Source organism: Oxyura jamaicensis, chromosome Z (genome assembly GCF_011077185.1).
Source record: "Oxyura jamaicensis isolate SHBP4307 breed ruddy duck chromosome Z, BPBGC_Ojam_1.0, whole genome shotgun sequence".
Lineage (NCBI taxonomy): Eukaryota > Metazoa > Chordata > Aves > Anseriformes > Anatidae > Oxyura > Oxyura jamaicensis.
In genome coordinates this window covers 80,901,025-80,921,742 of record NC_048926.1, presented here as the reverse complement: position 1 = coordinate 80,921,742, position 20,718 = coordinate 80,901,025, and the positions used below count along the sequence as shown (strand labels likewise).

At 40.6% G+C, this 20,718-nt stretch overlaps 1 protein-coding gene across 3 annotated transcripts in view; it reads left to right on the top strand.

Annotated features, from left to right (window-relative positions):
* FAM172A (family with sequence similarity 172 member A) overlaps positions 1-20,718 on the top strand; it is a 251,083-nt gene that overhangs the window by 25,959 nt on the left and 204,406 nt on the right. For all 3 annotated transcript variants that reach the window (XM_035310870.1, XM_035310869.1, XM_035310871.1), the window contains one exon: positions 474-574. In XM_035310870.1, coding sequence (XP_035166761.1) covers positions 474-574 — 101 coding nt within the window. The remainder of the gene's footprint in view (positions 1-473; positions 575-20,718) is intronic.

The window sequence follows — 20,718 nt, the reverse complement described above, 5'->3', positions numbered from 1 at the left end:
GTTTTACAGAATATGCTAATCTTGAAAATAAACGTTTCCTTCCTTCCAATTTGTACTCAGAGCTCTTTGGAAACGCAGTTGGTTTTGAAGCAGGGGGTTTGTAGGTACAATCTGATCACCTCATTGACACAGCAGAGAAGTATTTGATCTGTAAATGTTTACATTTCACTGTTAATCCGTAGCAGTTGAGACAAATGTTTCTTGCAAAGCAGTTTGGTGTTTGATACCCATATGCAATTTTACTGTCATCACTTGTGTGTAGCTCTATCTAGCAGTACCATTTGAGGAGATTGCATTTTGCTGTTATGCTACAATTGTTTTTATTCAAAAGTACTGTAACCGAAAGAGGAGAGGGAGTTCATAATAGCCCAATTTTTAGATGTTAGACTTCTTTCACCCTTTTCAGCAATGCGGTGTCTCTTATTTTTAATGAGGAAATACTCTAAAATGTAGCGATCTTGTTTCTTTTCCAGAAGGACAATTAAGACATGCAAAAACTGGGGAGCCATTTGTTTTTAATTATCGTGAAGATTTGCATAGATGGAACCAAAAGCGCTATGAAGCTCTTGGAGAGGTATGTAAATTGTGCGGATGCATGCATACCTATTTGTATCGTTGCGCTGGTTTTTTTTAATTATATTTCTTTATAGAACAATACGTTTAATTATAAATATTTTAAGAAATATTTAGTGAGGCTGCAGTTTAAAATAGAACATAAATGTGGGTAATGAAATGAGAAGTCATGATATAGTGCAGTTACTTCTTTAACTTTCTTCTCCTGGAGGTGAGGAAGCTCACCCTCAAAGAAATGGGTGCAAAGCCGGGGCATTTGACTTTCTAGCTAAAGATGAGTATGTTGGCTGGTCTTCTCACATCTCTACGAGATACCTGAAGCCACTTTATTAAGAAGAGGTATCATTGCTTGATTAATTAACTGGATATTTGGTGATTAACTAAGTGTTTGGATGCTACTGGTAGTTTAGTGGGCTTTCTGTAGAGGTGCTGTGGATATAGTAGGTGCAGAAGCGACCAAGTATCTATCTGTCTATCTGTCTATCTATATATATATGCAGTTCCTTTTCTGTCTGAAAATGACTATAATTTCACTGCCATTCTTTCTGTAATATTTTAGGAGTTGGAGCACTGATTTGAGATTGAAGGCATCTGATCTCAGTCAGCGCAAACTAGTGTGTGCTTAGGACTTCGTTGCACTGCCATAACCTCCATGCCCAACAGGAAAAACAGTCTCAGCGTGCTGACCCCTTAAGGTGGCAATGCTGCTCATGGCACTGTGGCTTTTGGAGGCCCATGAAAGGGGATCCACAGTTCCGTGCACAAAATAAGGTCTTTTTCTAAAAAACTAGATAATGTTGCCCTGCGGTTTCTGTTTCAAAACGTTATGGCTTGTCATTCAAGAACTGCCTTTGCCTCATGGCTTGTCTGCTTTCATCAGTGTTATTATTTTAGTAAGGATGAAACTCTTTTATTCCCTGCTTACTCTTTGTGTTACATTTGGACATGTATTAGATGTTTTGTCTTTTAAACTTCCTTGTATGCTAAGGAGTAAAAAAAGAATGTAAATACCCGAAATGACAGCCAATTCTGCACTGTTGCAAAGTAAATAGTATAAAACACCTTGATTAATTTTGTTGGATGAATGAGTAAGGATATACTTAAATTTATGTAGTTTCTCATGCTGCCAAGAAAGTATCCATTAAAACTGAAGAAATAATTAAATGGCTTCTTCTAGTTGTACCAGGACAGTCTCCCAGAACTTACAGAGGCACTGAGCATGCTGGCTGAAAAGCGTAGTGTATGGCAGAAGTCTCTGATTAAGTAAAATGAATAAAGAGCATGCCATTCTCTCATTAACCATTGTAGCAGGGTAAAGCATGGTCCAAAAATTCCTATCGGTGTCAGTTTGGAGACTGCCAGGCTGAGTGAAGTGGAAGTAAGTTCAGTGGAGAGGAGTACATCCAAAGAGGAAGGAAGGGTGGGTGATTCGCACTTGGACAGGGTAATGCCACAAAGCTTTGAAGTGCCTGTTTTTACACATATAAACCCCATTTAAATGCACATACTCTTCTCCGTTCTGTTAAAAAGGGTTTATTTCCTTTGAGAATAATTTTTCAAATAAGCCCCATTCTTAGGTAAATCACAGTGAGTTTTCAGTGGTGCAGATTTTTTTGTTGTTGTTGTTCAGCTAGTGTGAAAAGCTACTACAGTCCAGACTGCTGTTGTCTGTGAACAGAAAGGTAACTTGGATTGGTGCCTGTCTCCCACTTGCTTGCTGCGGCTCCTGTGATGGAGGCAGCCTTTCTGTTTGGGATGAAAAGCCATTGCTGACCCTGCAAGGCCTCTTCCAAGTGGTGATCTGGTGCTCTCTGGCTACCTCAGCCCCCCTGTTTCCTGGACTCTGACCTGCATATGCTGGAGCTGTCCAGCTGTTGATCATGGCTTTGTCCTGCCAGACCTTTATTTATGGGTATAGAAGAACTTTTTTACTTTCTTCTCCACTGCCTCATTCCTTGGAGACCTGTGACATGGGAGGAGGTGATCGGGGCTATGTCTGTGGCTTCTCACATCCTTTGACCTCAACCTTATGGTTTCCTAAACTAGGGAATGTGCTACTGCCAAATCTGTTGTGTTGTCTGAGTTACTTGTTACACACTCCTTCCAACAGGAGACAGATGGGCTCCGATTCCACGTGCAGGCATTTGTGCCTGCCTGTATTGTTCAAGTATTGCTATTTTGCAAATAAATGAACAAGATGCATCTATACGGATACATTAATAGGTGGTCTAATGTGCTGACACACCTTTTCGTAGGCATTTGGAAACATAATCAGATTCCTGCTTCCGAACAGTGCGTGCCACAGTTTCAACCCACGATAACATAAATGGCTTTTAGTGATTTTTGGTCAGCCGGGAGGTGGGGTACGTTCACGGAGTGGGTGCCATACACCGGTGGTCTGTCTCGTGCATTTTCATTTTCATTAGTTACAGTCGTTCCGTGTGTTCAGGTTTGACCGGTCTGTGAAAATACACCTTGTTTGTATGGGTCGGTAAAAGATAAGAAAGATTTGAGGTCAGTATTCTGACAGAGGGTGAATTGTTCCAAGTTGTTTATTTGGTTTGTGGTTTTAGGGGAGTAAAAACTCACCTGTATTTCGGTCTATTGTCTCTGCTGTGTGCTTGATACTACACAGTCCTTCCAACAAGCTGCAAATGTACAAAAACTTCTGCTTTTGGCACACGGAGTGTTGCTGCAGTTATCTGAGAACACGGGATGCTGACGGACAAGACCCACGGCTGGGCAGCAGTCTGTCATTCATTCCCACAGCTAAAACTTTCTCCTGTGCCATAGATCAGTGGGTATGTAGATGTTGAATAGTACTGAACAGGAATTTTACCCTCTGATTAGCAGTTTTGTGGTCTAGGCAAGATGTGTTCAGCAAACCGGTACCTTAAGAGGCAGCAGTTCATATAATTCATAAAGTGATAGAGTAAAATGTGACCTTAGGGCTTCGCTTTGAAACATCATCCTCTGGCTTTAGGAGTTCTCTCCTATGTATTTCTGGCTCAACATTTATGTATATGAACATACAGTGGGATGATAAAGTAGGTAGACTTCAGACAAAGCGTTTTATATATTCATTTTTCATATTTGTTGAAAAAACACTCGTATTTCATAAATTCATTGGGCATAAATTTCGTATTTATTTTTCATGTTATTCGTATTAATAAACAATGTGGCCACCGTTTCTATACTTAGTTCAGTCATTGTATGCTGGCTTTCTGATTTTTAAGGGGCTTTACATACTCTGCTCAAGGCAGTTTTTATATTCTACATACACATTGTGGGCTGCTTTTATTGCGTTCTACTCATTTAAGGAGTGGGTATAGTTCCTGGCTTCATGTTGCAGCATCATTCTCTCTTTCTTGGAGCATTAATAAATTTCCATTTGGTAATCTATGATTTCTTGCTGCTAAAAGTCATGAATACACTATCTGTGATGTACTGCCATTACTCTGGCTGTATGGAAATTGATTCTTCACAAATTACAATGGTTCGTCAACGTCTCCACTTCTTACGTCTCTTTATTCTTCATTCATTGATCTGTTATTTCAGGCACACAATTTGTTCTGCAGCCTCTTGATATGTGCTTCTAAAAGACAATTTAGTGAGCTGTTCATAATTTTCTGATTCTGGTTCAGTCACTGCTATTGCAGCATTGAATTTTGTGGAGAGGCCTCTCCATTTGCTTTTTAAAAATTAAAATGGCAACAGAAGTGCACAGAACATGGTGCTGCAGCTGCTTCTAACTGCCGATTAATCCATGTGGCAAGTTTGAAGTAGGATTGAGAACAGTTTTGCGGCAACAGTTCAGTTGTTCAGACGTGCTGCTCCCGTTCAAGGTTGAAATATGTATTTTTTTTATTTGCTCAGTCCTGGAGATTGGGATTCTGGATGAGACTCCAGATTAGACCTGCACGAAGCAAGCCTCCTAGATCTATTTGTTGTTCGTACTGTGCTCGCAATTGATATTAGGGCTGCTGAAGTCACCAGTTGTCAGATCCTGCTTGAGCATGACATCAAAATTAGCTGGAATTACAAAAGAAATACGACTGAAGTCTATTGCTGGGGCGTCACTTAGCATTTTGCCCATCATACGGGTTGTGTTGATAACGAGATTTCACTTCAGAAATACTATGTGGACGTTCTCCTGTCAGCCTCGCAGTTGCCAGAGTGTCCCAAGCACCAAGAGGCTGTTTATCTGCCGGTGTGTGTCTGCTAGGTGATTGTAATTTGGAGATGGCTTAAAGGCTATTGAACACACGCAGATGTTTTTGTGAGTGTCGTCACTAATGAAGAGACTTTTGTCTGTACTGGCAGCTTGTACCCATGTCTTTCAGTAAGTCAAAAAGAATTTGTAATTATGTAGGTTGTGATATAGACCGCGATACGATGCCTCTGCTGTGGTCCTATTCAAGGACTAGTATATGCCATAATTGCTGGCTGTCTGACCTGCCGAGGCATATAACAGGTAGCAGATGAATTGCAGCTATTTTTTTTTACATTTATCACACCACAGCACAGGAAAATACCTTATGTTTACATAGAGCTGCTATGGAGAGCAAAAGAATGGCACACCTAAGTCCGAAATTCCTTGCGTGTTGCATGTACGATGACTTACAGTTAATTTTACATTTGTCAGGGAAATGCTGGCCCACCAGATAGGCTGCTTTTATAGTGCATGCATAATTTTAGGTCCAGCTAATCATAAAGTAGGTTAACCATCAAGGTTAGTATTTGTGTGGGGAAAAAATAAGTAAGTAAAATTTTGACAGTGACAACCCATAATTATGATCGCTAAGAAGTAAAACGTGATTTATTATTTTTTTTTAATACAGATCTCTGTTAAGTTAAAGAACAGCTTGGTCTCAACATAATTTAAAAACCAAGCTTTCACCTGCTACTAATTTCCTCCTTGGTTGCAAAGAGCATTATTTGTTTGGATGACTGAGAGAAAGAAGCTATTTACATAGCACAAATGAAAGCATAGAGCAGCAGAAGAGGACATGTAAGTTAATGAAGAAGGAAGCATTAAGTAGTCTGCATTTGAAAGGGTAGCTTCTTACATGAATAACCCAAAATCTGATGATAGGCTGCACGTGCACCTGATAGTACTTAAGGTCCAATCTTGCAGCCGAAGCTCATGTGAATAAACTCAATAGGTCTGATCTTGTGAATAAGGGCTGCAGGATCAAGTTCCAAATAAAATTTGCAGATGACTAGTAGAAATCCTTACACTCTGGTTTCAGTTTCTTTGCACAGATAGTTTATCACTAAACATCCCCGATTTTCTCTGACTAGCGAGACTTTAACATTACGTGCTGCATACCGTGGATTAAGCAAAATTACGTTTGTGTGCTTTAACTTACTATTATGTATTTCCTGTTAGTTTAGTCAGCGCTAGGAGGAATTTGTCTTTCTGAGAGGATAAAATAAATTAATAGTGATGTAATATGTAAGCCGCCTCATGTGCATTTGCTTTCTTGGGGTGCTTGCTTGACTAGAGCTGTTGAAGTGGTTGCTGTCTTCAGAAAGGTTTTAATGCCAAATACTTAACAGGTGTCTGTGGAGCGTGTGTGAACTCTGTTTTTTCAGTTGTATGCATTACAATCAAGTAAGGGTAAACTTTTACGGGGAGAGGAAAAACCCTCACTGAGGAGCTAACACAAACTCTTGCCAACTTCAGATCCCGTTTCAAAAGCAGAGTGAAAGCATCTGATTGAAATTAAGTATTTTTCCCTATCCTTACTTATGATAATGGTAAAATCACGTTTTGGATGGTTTCCTCTGCAAGCAATTTGACAGTGTTGTTTCTGTGCATGTCCTGTCCTGTCTGCTAATGAACATTGCAGACGTTTTTTACTTCAGCAAAATTTTACGGTGGAGTAAATGTCACAAAAAGACTTAGAACTGTTCGATTTGGGCAAAAATACCAGAGCAGAAGAGAGAGAGACTGGGCAAATTCTTTAAAGCAAGTGATGGTGTGATCCCATTTCTTGGTAGGCACGGAGGAGCCTACTTTCTCGACCAGGTAGAGAAAGAGCTTAGATGACACGTTTCACGTTTTGGACATCAGGGTCAATTATAAATGCAGTTCCTTAGGAATCCGTGCCTTACTGGTTTCAGGCTTCTTCATTACTACCTTGGTAACTTTCAATTTGTGACAGACACGTGTGAAACAGAAACATGATACAGAACAATTTAAGCAAACGGAATAACACTAAAAGCACCTAAAAATGGGACAGGATATTGAATTTCTCCCTAATGGTAGTTCCTGGGCCATAAGTAATTATACATTTCAGTACAGTTCCAGTCCTCTCACTCATTTCCAAACCATTTGATAACAGACAGAAAATGCTAGTACAGGCAGTACACACACACACACACACAAATCTTTTATATGTAGTGTCTTTGTAATTTTAGAAAGATTTCAGTTTTTTACAATCTGTTTATCTTCAGCATTGCTTTTTGGTGAGTGAAGTAGATGGACAGCCAGTTTAGCAAGCACTGAAGACTGCTTGATGGTACCTAAGGAAATTTAAATTTAAATATGAATCTTTGAATCTTTGTTGCATGCAATATATTCATTTGCATATGCTAAATCTGCTTTCAATATCTGCTGTTTGTGAAGACTTTTTACTGGAATGATTATGTCAGATGTGCTTCAGTGAACTCTTCTAGTTTGTAGGCAGCAATTGGCAGTAGGTTGGTTCATCACAGTAACATGACAGTACTCGAAAGGTTCAGAGATAGTTTCATAATTATTGTTAGCATGATTCTTGAAAGAAATGATGAGCATCTCATAAACCCAGATGGGAATTTGTTACATTGTTGATAAATGTGTTGATAAATGTGTTTTACATTTTTAAATTGATAAACAGTGAAAAGCAGAGAAGATACAATAAGGCAGATGGTTGTTTATAAAGCACTTGCAAGTTGCTGCAATTCAAAGAATGGTACTAATTGTTAAAAAGAAGACAAAAATTGGAGTAGGGGGAGTGTTTCAATGAGTTAATCATGAGCTTTTTAAAAATAAAACCTTCAGCAGCTTTAGTTCAATTAGAACCATTCTTGCCATCCTGGTCTTATATGCAAAAGTTTAGACTGCCAGTCCTTAACAAACTTTTGTACCAACCATTTTCCTGTAGCTGAAATTGAAAATACAAATAATCCACCTTTTTTTTTTTTTTTTTTTTCCTAAATGCATCCATTCTGTTCTTTCTGTTTTCTTGAAAATATCTATTGCACAGCAAAATGAAATTGAATTATCATTTGTCTCATTAATCATTCCTGCTTCAGAACAGGAACAGAGCAGTGAACTCCAGAGTCAGCAGAGAGTTCATAGCAAGAAAGCACTATTGGCTTATTTTTTGTTGTTGTTAAAGGAGTGTTGAAAAAAATCATTTTTGGGCAACTTGGAGGAGACTAGAAAAACATGCTTAAGTGGTCCTAGGCAGAGTACAGATCGGTATACTTGGATGAAATCGGTTGATTCATCCTTGTCTCGTGCATGTTCAGTTCTTGTTTTCCACCAGTAGTATTAAAAGTGTCTGTTGAAGACAAAGTATTTTCATACTGTTTCACAAGGAGATTCTTGAAAACCAGAGGTATGGAGATTACTGCCTTCGTCAAGAAGCTCTTTTAAAATATGTTTATTAGTTAAAGAACTCTGTAAGAGTTAGTTTTCTTTCACAGCATTTTCAACCTCTCCAAGAAAGAATTTAACACTTCCTCTGTCTTCAATAATAGACCTATATCTTTACGTTTTCTGGCAATATTTTGATTAAAATTCAGCAGAATAGTGGTATTTTTTAATAAAGCTGTATCAGCTGTGTCAGTCCTTAATAGGAATAATTTGAAAGGAAAAAAATTCAATTATAAATCAATAGAGCGTTGTATTTCTGTATATGCAAACAACCTAAAATTACTTTAAGATGCTCCAGCTGCTCAATTCATTAACTCAATCACAACTGAATTTTGGTATCTATTATCTTCTGTTGATCTCTGCAGCAGAAATATTCAGTTAAAGTGCCTGAAGCTGTTAGATGCAGTTAGTACTATTAGGAAAGAACAGTACAATAGGTTGGTTACTTAGGATTTTGAGAGATTTAATATCTAGTTATGTCTTAACTCATTCACAGTCTTGTCTGTAACAATTAGAGCAAGTCTCATGTTCCTGCACAAAATAGTGCCAATATTTGTTGCATTATTTTTTTTTTTTAATTTTACTGCAATAAATTTCCTTTGCTTCCATGTTTTTGATGGTTGGACTTGATGAGCTTGGAGGTGTCTTCCAACCTAGGTGACTCTGTTACTCTATTCAATCTTTTAATGTGATGCTTCCATTCTATGTTTAGCTTAGCACAATAATTAGAAGCGCTGCTGTGACATATTGGAGTAGCAGTTCTCTGCTGGAGAAAACGTATCGGGAGGGAGAGATCTACTGCTGAACTTGGACAGAAGCTCAATTTTTAGTACATCTTTTTAAAGATGTTTCTTCCTTACTTCCTCTTTTTCCTGATCTGGTGGTTGAGTGCTATGTTAGTAATAAAATGTGAAAGATCTTTGAGGAGAAAAAAGATAAATTTTTCTCTTTTGATTGAATTCATTGTGGAGAGATGCATTTGTTTTTGCCTCCTTTCCAGCAGTGTAAATTATATGGATATTTTGGTAAATTTACATTCTTTCACTGCAGATCTGACATCCTGTAAGACAGGATGGAGAAAATATGTAAAAACCAGGCAATCTTTATAAAAAGAATAATAGTTTAGAACTCAGGGTGGTTAAAATTCTGAAATAAATTTTTACACATTGTTTTAAATTTCTAGATTTCAGGAATTCAGCTTCTGTTCCCAGTATATATGCCTCTAAGTGGTTGGTTGTCTTTTGTTTTTTTTTTTTTTAGATAAAGCCTGTCATATATCTGTCCCATTCTTAATGCATGTGAGATTCTTCATACAAGTCTGAATGTGTAACATACATTTGGAAGTGTTTTTTAAAGGTATATAACCTGAACTTACATTCAGACATGATTCATGTTCCTTCTTTAGGCAATGTGGTGTCATCACGTGCTGGTAAGGATTTTGGTGCAGCAGACCTTAGTGCTGAAGTAAGAGGGGAAAAGATGAAGTGCAATGAAAGGGGGGCTGTCTACTGTAAACTGCAGTTGATTAGGAACATATTTTTTTTAAAAACAAACTTGAAAAATGGAGGATAACAATTTTATTTTCATACAACGTCGTTACAGTAGGCATGAAGGAAGTGTTGTATTGGTTGTGCCGTCTGAAGGTAATGATATACCTGAAGGAAGGAAATTAATCGAAGTTTATGAAGATAGTACGAAGGCAGAAAGTTCAAGCAAAAGAAAAAAAATTAGGTAATCAATAAATTTTTAAAATAAACTACTTGGAAATTGCTAAGTATTCTTACTGCTGAATACTGCTAATATACTTCTTATACAGAATACTGCTAAATATTATTAGGGCTTTGGTAGTTACTCAGCTTCCTCTATGATGGTAAATGTATCAAGATTGTTTTTCTCTACAGTTCATGCCAACTTTTCTAAAAAAATGTTTTCATTTTTTTTACCATTTTTTGCTGCAAAGCAACTTTTTATCCTGCCTTACTTGATATTGTGGAAATGCACATCAAATCTCTTAAGCGAACAATCCTGTTATTGCTGAGTGAGAGAGGTTTATAACTGCGAGTTTTAAAACAAATGTTGTACTGTGTGCTAGTTAAAAATGTATATGAAAGTGCAGGCAGCGATGGAGGTGGGGAATAGTGCTAAAATAGCTGTCAGCATAAATAGAAATGATGAAACGCTAGGATAGGAATTGTTTTTGTTGAAGCAGAATGAAATGTCAAAGATGTCAGGACAGAATGCTGATAGCTGCATAAGTTTTTTTTTGTGTTGGGATGTTTTGGGGTTGTTTTGTGTTTTTTTTTTTCAGCTTAAAACTTCATAGATCTTTCATGGATTCACAGGGGGAGGCATTTGTTTTTGTTTTTGTTTTTCCTGACAGGGCACGGTTTTCACAGGAGTCAAACTTCACTGGAAAACAGTATACCCCTCATTCCAAATGCTTGAGAGATGCGCTCTGAGCTCCTTTAATGTCTGCACATGCCATATACATGTGTCTGTATGTATACGTATGCTGATATTCCTGTGAAAGCAACAGCCATCAAACATTCGTAAAAAGTGTGTGGCCAGAATATAATTGAAGTAAGTGGCAACAACACAACAGAACACAGGAGTCCTTTTCCATGTTTCCGTTCCAGGTATCCACTGGGGGCAAAAGCCTGCAAGAATTTACCTTGTGGTTTAGCCCATTAATATGGAATGGGACGATGTCTTTTTACTGTTAACTTCTTTATGAGTCTTAAGAGAGAGATCTTTCTGATGGATGAGGAGACCTACTAGGTTCATCTTTAGAGTGGAGGTGTACTCTGTCTCCAGTCAGTTAAAAATTATGCATTCTAGAATTGAGGACAATTAGATTTAAGACTTTTACGTCTTTCTTTTCTTTTCTGAAAACCAGTAGTTTACATTCTTACAGATAATATTCCAAAAGGAGTTACACCAGCAAACAGAGCTCAGTGTCTCTAACTTGTGGGGAAACCATTCAGGTGTGAAGGTGTTACTGATACTTTGGGCAGATGTGCTGCTGGTACTGGTTGTTGTCTTAGAATGACAGAATAGTTTTGGTTCCACACGTGGGGATTCTGTGGTCAGCTGCCCAGGACAAAACGAGAGTAACTTGAAACTTAATTCAGGTTGATCAATTAAAAAAAAAAAAAAATGCAGACTGATTTTAAGTAGGAATACCCTAACCTCTTCGTATTCTGGTAGTGGAGTTCCCTGATGGAAAGCTCCTGGGAGGATCTCATCGATATCTATAAATACCTGCAGGGAGGATACAAAGAAGATGAAGTGAGGCTCCTTTCAGTGCAACAGGACATGGGGCAGTGGGCACAGACTGGAGTTTCCCCCTTGAACACCAGGAAGCACTTCTGTGCTGGGCAGGTGATGGACACTGGCACAGGCTTCCCAGAGGGGTGATGGAGTCATCTTGGAGATCTTCAAAAGCCTCCTGGACTTGTGCCTAGGTATCTGGCTGAAGGTGGCCCTGCTTGACTGGGGGTGCATTGGACCAGAAGACCTCTAGAGGGTCCTGCTAACCTCAGCCGCTCTAGGATTCTGTGGAAGGATGAAGTTTGCTTCTGTAAGGTGTGAGAAAAGCTGCTAGGCTTACACAGCTGTGAAGCAGACTTGAAGGGAGAAAATGTGCTCATGTCCATATTTTCTAAGGCAGTCAGATGTAATGATTCACAGAGATTTTGTTGAGTGCAATGTCAAAACCAATGGCAACTTTGAAAGGAGCACTACAAAACTTAACGCAACTGTTGAACATGCTGTTCAGTAAGGTTAGTACGTGTCAGACTGTCACCATCAGAATGTGACATAACTCGAAAAAAAAAAAGCGGTTGCCATTACAGACACTGTGGTTCTGTCAAATGCTGATGTTAGGATTCTAATAGCAAAGAAAACAGCTTGTTTGGTAGCATGAGGTTGTACCCATAGCTCAGCCAGGAGCAGAACTCTAGTTTATCCTGTTTCAGGATAAAAACCTCTTCTCAATTATTTGGGGAATGTCAGAGACCATTGGAAGCTGCTAGGCACCATGATGATGAAGTGAGAAGTCTAATCAGTACTTGCTGATGTCAACATAATTCATGGTGATGCCTAATATGCAAAAAGATTTCCAAATTTTTATGGTTTTAGGTAGATAAAATTCAAATAAGTTTCAGAGCAGATGCATTGCAATCAGCTTGTGGAAATGATCAGGGTATTGAGTTGCAAGTGTAAGGATTCACAAGTTGATCATTTCTACATCAGTAAGCTAAAACTGGAAAGTAATAAAATACATGATTCATATTTCCTTCTGGAACAAATTTTTCTTTATATAGATGTGGTATGACTGGATAATTCCAAGGTAAATCTGAAAGGTGATGTTTGTTGATCACTCTGTAAGAAAAAATTGTTCTCAGTTCCAGGTCTATCCAAAAATTTAAAAATATCTGTTCTTCTCCTGTCGTTTAGAAAGATCAGATCTTTGGTGAATTGCTTGCTGTAATCTTGTATCCTCTTTTACCAGAAACCAAGGATATTGTCAAATAGATCAGAAATCAGAATTCACTTTGCTGCAGTATTAAATGACCTACTATTAATTTTTGACATACAAATAGCGTGTAACCCCAGAAATAATATGGGTAATGTGAACAGAAATGAGGTAAATTATAAGGTGAGTACAAATGGGAAGTGAAGGTTGGTGCACATTTTTAGCAGCTCTTCATGAAGAATTTTTTGAACAGGCTATATCCAGTGAAAGAATGGTTTCTAACTAATACTGTACTAATGTAATCTGGGGCAGATTTCTCGCAATCAGGAATGCATGCATTCTTTATCCTTCATTACAACTCATAATTTTAGGAATATTGTGTTGGCAAAATAAGGCACATCAGCCAACATCACGAATAGGAGGAGAAGCCACAATATTCATTTCCCATCAGCCTGGCCAGAAACACAGTATTTGGCTGACTATCAAAAGGAGCAGCAGTAATTGTTTCCAGTATCAGTGGAAGCATTTTGCTATTTAAAAAAAGAAAAAAAAAAAAAAAAAAAAAGGAACAACAACAAAGCTTCCATTTCATTAACCCAAAAAAGGCTTGGTCTCTGCCATCAGTTAGGGGACAAAAACAGGATTCTCATGGCAAGCTGTAGGATGTTGTCTGCGGGTGCCTTGCTGCTGCTTGTGAATTGCTGCTGCAGCTGCCAGCAGCTCCCACTGCCTCTGCAGTAGCTGTTTGCCCTCTGCAGGCTCCGATCCCTCTGCAAGAGCAACTTCCAAGCTTGCATCGCAAGTGCAGTAGGATGGGCGGTGATTTGTGTAGTGGGTAGTGCCCAGGAGCTCAACCAGACTCGGGTCACTTTGTGAGCACTGGCAAAATGATAGTTCCAGGCTTACAACTTACTCTTCTAGTTTGTAGGAGAGAGAGGCAAAAAAAGGAAAGTGTGGAGGAGAAGATTATAGGCAAGTTGCATATGGCACTGCAGTGACGTGTCACTTCACAGAATCACAGAATCACCTAGGTTGGAAGAGGCCTCCAAGATGACCGAGTCCAACCTCTGACCTAACGCTAACAAATCTTCCACTAAACCATATCCCTAAGCTCTACATCTAAATGTCTTTTAAAGACCTCCAGGGATGGGGACTCCACCACTTCCCCGGGCAGCCCATTCCAGTGACTAACAACCCGTTCAGTAAAGAAGTTCTTCCTAATCTCCAACCTAAACCTCCCCTGGCGCAACTTTAGCCCATTCCCCCTCGTCCTGTCACCAGGCACGTGGGAGAACAGACCAACCCCCACCTCGCTACAGCCTCCCTTCAGGTACCTGTAGAGAGCAATAAGGTCACCCCTGAGCCTCCTCTTCTCCAGGCTAAACAGTCCCAGCTCCCTCAGCCGCTCCTCGTAGGACTTGTTCTCCAGGCCCCTCACCAGCTTCGTTGCCCTTCTCTGGACTCGCTCAAGCACCTCCATGTCCTTCTTGTAGCGAGGGGCCTAAAACTGAACGCAGTACTCGAGGTGCGGCCTCACCAGAGCTGAATACAGGGGAACAATCACTTCCCTGGCCCTGCTTGCCACGCTGTTTCTTCTGCAAGCCAGGATGCTGCTGGCCTTCTTGGCCGCCTGAGCACACTGCTGGCTCATATTCAGCTGACTGTCAACCACTACTCCCAGGTCCTTCTCTGCCAGGCAGCTCTCCAACCACTCATCTCCCAGCCTGTAGCTCTGTTTGGGGTTATTGCGCCCCAGGTGCAGGACCCGGCACTTGGCCTTGTTGAACTTCATACCGTTGGCCTCGGCCCATCGGTCCAGCCTCTCCAGGTCTTCCTGCAGAGCCTTCCTACCCTTGAGCAGATCGACACACGCACCTAACTTGGTGTCACCTGCACTTGTCACCTTGCTTCCTGCCAGACCCTGCAGTGACTTGTTGGTCTCCAACACTAAGCACAGGCTTCTTGCTGGTGAGCTGCTCATGGGTCTGGATTAGGCCATGACCAGAACAGCAGGAGCACCCATCATCACTTTGTGCAACCATTTTTTCCTTGGAACAGAAAGATGGTGTTTGTCCAGGTTATTGACTGGCAGTAGCAGTGGTGATGAAGATGCTCAGACAGTATGTGATCACAGGTCTTCGTGTTGTAGGAAGTAATTAATATCTTTTTGTATTTGGTGGAGTACGTTGCCAGTGTAGATTGTCTGCTCTGTTCTCAAGATAGAGGTAATTGTACCAAATTCACTTGTCGTTAAATAAGTTGCTTTTAGGCAAAAATTTGTCTGAATCCTAGGCTTCCTTCCCTCTCACCTTTTCATTTCACTCTCTTGACTTTTGCTTGTGTTCACTCTATTTTATCTCATATAAAATAGGGTTAAAATGACTTCCACGCGTTTGTTTTCTAATACTCTTTCACTGAACACAGAACTGTTCAGGCTGGTGACTGTGGTATAAGAAAGTAAACGCAAGCATGCTGTTTAGTATAAATGATGTCCATTTTCTTTATGTCTGTGTAAGCAAGATGTCTACTTACATCTATGTAATATTACAAAAAATTACAAAAAGTGAATGTTAGGAAAAATATGCTTTTCATACACTATGTCTGGTGTCAATGTTCAATGGGAATTGTCTTTATTAGGTATATGTGGCAAGGTTTTGGTAGTGGGGGGCTGCAGGGGTGGCCTCTGTGAGCAGAGCCCAGCAGCTGCCCTGTGTCAGAGGGGAGCCAGCTCCAGCTGCTCCAAAAGGGACCTGGTGATGGCCAGAGCTGGGCCGTGGGTGATGCTGGTTGGGCTCTGGGAGAGCAGATTGAAGAAAGGGAAAAATAAGAATCTTTGGTGCTACAGCAGCTGGGAGAGGGGAGCGAGCACCAGCCCTGCAGCCCCCAGGTGAGTGCAGCAGGAGGGCAGGAGGTGCTCCAGGCAGGCAGCAGCAGTTCCCCTGCAGCCTGTGGAGAGGCCCCTGGTGGAGCAGGCTGTCCCCCTGCAGCCCATGGGTCCCACATGGAGCAGATCTCCACGCTGCAGCCCGTGGAGGAGCCCCCGGTGGAGCAGGTGGAGGTGGCCTGATGGAGGATGGGGCATCTACAGCTTCTCTGGGCAGCCTGTTCCTGTGCCCCACCACCATCACAGTAAAGATTTTTTTCCTTGTATCTAATCTAAATCTCCCTATATATAATATATATCCCTGTATAATATCTAATCACTCCTATCTCCTATCACTCTTCTGGTCCTGTTAGACTCCCTTATGCTGAGTCAGGTTTGTCTCTGATGGTAGTCGGTGAGCAATCTCCCCGTCCTTTCCTCAGACCATGGGCATTATTTTCATATTTTATTCCCCTGTCATTTTGAGGAGGGAGAGTGAATTGTAACCCATTACAATTCCCATTGTAACACCTCATCTTCCTACCTGATAAGTTTAGTGGCCTCAGAGTTGGGGACGTTCAGCCTGGAGAAGAGAAGGCTCCGGGGTGATCTCACTGCAGCCTTTCGGTACTTAAAGGGGGCTTATAAAAAAGATGGAGAGCAACTTTTTTCTTGGGCAGATAATGATAAGACAATGGGGAATGGTTTTAAACTTGAAGCGGGGAGATTTAGATTAGGTGTTAGGAGGAAATTCTTCCCTCAGAGGGTGGTGAGGCACTGGAAAAGGCTGCCCAGAGAAGCTGTGGATGCCCCATCCCTGGAGGTGTTCAAGGTCAGGTTGGACAAGGCCCTGAGCAACCTGATGTCGCAGGTGGCGTCCCTGCCCATGGCAGGGGGCTTGGAGCTGGGTGACGTTTAAGATCACTTCTAACCTGAGCCATTCTGTGATTCTGTGAAGTTTGTTACTCATCTGTTGAATTGGTGGAGTCCCCCAGGGCTCAGTACTGGGGCCAGTCCTCTTTAACATCTTTATCAATGATCTGGATGAGGGGATCGAGTGCACCCTCAGCAAGTTTGCAGATGACACCAAGTTAGGTACGTGTGTCGATCTGCTCAAGGGTAGGAAGGCTCTGCAGGAGGATCTGGAGAGGCTGCACCGATGGGCTGAGGTCAACTGCATGAAGTTTAACAAGGCCAAGTGCCGGGTCCTGCACCTGGGGTGCAATAACCCCAAGCAGAGCTACAGGCTGGGAGATGAGTGGTTGGAGAGCTGCCAGGCGGAGAAGGACCTGGGAGTGATGGTTGATAGTCGGCTGAATATGAGCCAGCAGTGTGCTCAGGCGGCCAAGAAGGCCAGCAGCATCCTGGCTTGCATAAGAAACAGCGTGGCAAGCAGGGCCAGGGAAGTGATCGTCCCCCTGTACTCGGCTCTGGTGAGGCCGCACCTCGAGTACTGCGTTCAGTTTTGGGCCCCTCACTACAAGAAGGACATGGAGGTGCTTGAGCGAGTCCAGAAAAGAGCAGCGAAGCTGGTGAAGGGTCTGGAGAACAAGGCTTACGAGGAGCGGCTGAGGGAGCTGGGCTTGTTCAGCCTGGAGAAGAGGAGGCTCAGGGGTGACCCTATTGCACTCTACAGGTACCTGAAGGGAGGCTGTAGTGAGGTGGGGGTTGGTCTGTTCTCCCACGTGCCTGGTGACAGGACGAGGGGGAATGGGCTAAAGTTGCGCCAGGGGAGATTTAGGTTGGAGATTAGGAAGAACTTCTTTACGGAAAGGGTTGTTAGTCACTGGAATGGGCTGCCCAGGGAAGTGGTGGAGTCCCCATCCCTGAAGGTCTTTAAAAGATGTTTAGATGTAGAGCTTAGGGATATGGTTTAGTGGAGGACTTGTTAGTGTTAGGTCAGAGGTTGGACTCAGTGATCTTGGAGGTCTCTTCCAACCTAGACTATTCTGTGATCCTGTGACTATTCTGTGATTCTGTGAATATTAGTGGGATGAACTGCTTACCTGTTCAAGCATGTGTGTTCTTTCCTGCATCCCTCACCTCCAGAAGAGCAAAAGGTCTCATGACGCAAACTTTTACTGCGAGGATGACAAACACTGGTATGAATGTGGACCAATCCAAATCACAATATTTATAAATGGATATTAGAACAATCTTTTACACTGTGTTTTCTTACTCTGTTTGTTTCACAGCTTCATAGAAATAATTGATGCAGTGGACATGCAAAGTGTTGCTGGTTTAACACAAAACTCTGGAGAGGCAACCTCGTTGCTCTCCCCCCTCCCTGAGGAAGGGAAGTGCAGAAGGAGGTGCTGGTCCCTTGTACCCAATGGCAGGACATATGGGAATGGCACCAGGGGAGGCTCAGACGGGACATCACGAACCATTTCTTTACCGTGAGGGTGTACAAACACTGGAATAGGCTTCCTAGGGAGGTGGTTGGTGCCCTGTGCTTGTCAGCGTTCAGGAGGAATGTGGACAGTACCCTCAGTAATGTGCTTTAATGTTCAGATAGCCCTGAAATGTTCAGGCAGTTGGACTTGATGGTCTTTGAAGGTCACTTCCAATGGAACTCTTCTATTCCATACCCATTTATCTGTAATTGGACTGTCTTTTGGTCATTGGACTGAGAAAGATATGATTTTTTCCCAAACGAAGTATAATTCATCAAAACAGGTAAAGTTCATTAAAATAGAGCAAATTGTGCTGTACAGAGCTCCAGTATTAGCTGTTTTTCCTCTTGTCCCCGTATTTGTGCCCATGTAGTTTAATGAGAAGTAGTATACTGATGTACTGTCTTTGAAAATGGACTGAAAATGGACATTCTGCATGACTGACTACATGAGTTCTTCAGTCATAATTCAATAGGGAGAAAGGATCTACTCTCCTTTTTGGACATCACCAAGGTTAATATGAACAATTACTCAATACTTCCTGCTATAATAAGTAGTAGTGTGGGCTATGAAGTTTATTTCACAAACCTTCCTTACCAACGTTTCATCTTTATAGGATTGTTATAAAAATAAAGTAGAAAAAACACTTGAATTATCCTCTCCAAGTTTGATTTAATAGAGACATTTTGAGTGATAATTTATTTCATTATTACAATAAATGGTTTATTTTTTATATAAGAGTGAAAGCACAAGGTTTTTACTTGTCACATATGAAGCAATCTTCCTTATATCTTGGTTGAAAGTTCTGCTGGCACTTGCAGTACCTGGAGTTTTTTGTAGTTTCCTCCCTCTTTGAGTTTCCCTGCCAGCAGAACACAAGACTGGGTTAGACAGGCTCAGTCACATGGAATTGAAAACGAAAACCTTTTCCTGAGGAATAGTGAGGAAAAAGAATAGAAAAAGGTTCATCAATGTCCAAGGTGTTTTCTTAACCTTCAGCTTGATATCCCAGAAGAGACAGTGCCTTCAGGGCAGGTTTTTCTCTCCTTAAGGGGAAGTTTCTTTCAGAGTACGAGGTATCCTAACCGCATGCTAGAAATGCAGAAAGAAAGATAGCCATTTCTCTTAGAAGTTAGATACTGGCTTTCGTCAGTTACTCGAAGCAAGTGAGAGTCACGGGTTTCATTCATGAGAGCGCAATGAGTTAATGACCCCCTTTGCCATCTATTTGGTTTACTTGACCTAGTAAAAAGAGGTGCAAGTATTTAATAGTGAAACCATAAACATTTTTGTTGTTTATGTTCCTAAGGGTATCAACCACAATTTGTGCTAAGAAAAGAAAAACAGAAGTGCTGCTAACGGTCAGATCCATGTCCCTTTTCACCCAAATTTATGTAAATCCAATTTATTTTGACCCACTACTGTTCTGGAGCACAGTGGCAAAATGGTTAAGACATCTTGCTATGGAAAGAAGGTGTTAATTTGAGCTCTGCTCTGGATTTACATAAAATTAAGCCTTCAGTCCATTTGTGAATATTTATCTGGTCATTTCTGCTGAGGAATCAGAAGTGGTGAAATGAGATGCTTGACACATCACTGACTTTTTTGTCTGTGACTACAAAAGCTGGTATGCTTTAACTATGTTAATCTGAAACACCAGTTGGGTTCGGCATGGATTTTTAACATTTCAAAATTGCATAGAACCACCTAATCTGCAATTTTTTTTTCATTAGTAGTTGGAATAATCAAAACTACTAACTGTTCTCTCTTCCTGATCCCTTGTCATAACTCATCTCTACTGTGAAAATTAGACGCAATAATCCAAAATTTTAGTTCTTGAATTGGAATATTAAAATGTGTTTATAAGCCTCATTTGCATTAGTTCTACTATTACTCCTGTGTTTGTTTTAAGTTTCCTTCTTCGTTTTGCAACCTTTTAATCCCTTTGTGTTTTGCCTCAGTTTGGGTATAGATGTGATGCTTTCTGCTGATGTTTTAACTGCTTCCAGTGCAAGGTGCTTGAATGAAGCCTTTGCTGTACGCTGACAGATATTGTTTTATTATTTTTTTTTTTTTAAAAAAAAAAAAAAAAAAGATTTTTCATAAGATGGGCTATGTAATTAGGCAGTTTATGAAGCCAAATAATTGTTAAGTGAATGCTGAAACTAGAGTTGTTTTTCTTTTCTTTTTTAAAGAAAAAGAAAAAAATAAAAAAAAATAAACCAACAGGTGTCAGCAAAGACCATGTAACAAAACGTTAGGTCAAATCACATCAACAGTATATGCTGCATTCATGACAAATCCCTGTTGTTTTTCATTTAATTCTCTCAAAAGATCTTGAGATCCTATTTGTGATCAGTCAACTTAAAATCCAGAATATCACACCCATGTACTAAGATTGAATTGAATTGCTTTCAGTAGAAAACACAAGAAATCCCTTAGACGTAATGTCAATTCCATCTTAATGAATTGTTCTCCCACACTATAATCCAAGCGAGGTCTTTTGTGGATTTGTAAAATGCCATTGATTTTTACTTTTTTTTTTTCTTTTTTCTTCTTTTTTTTTTTAAGCTTGCAGTGAGCAGAGCCTTTAGAAAGTTCATTCAGCTTTTAGGGTTTTTTGTTCTGGCATAGTGATGTTTGGGTGGGGTTTTTTTGTTTGTTTTGTTTGTCCCAGTCCTTAGGTAAGTCTGTATCCAAGAGCAGTACGTCAAAAAGTTCCTTTGCATCCCTCATTGTTCCTTATTGGCAGGTTTGTCAC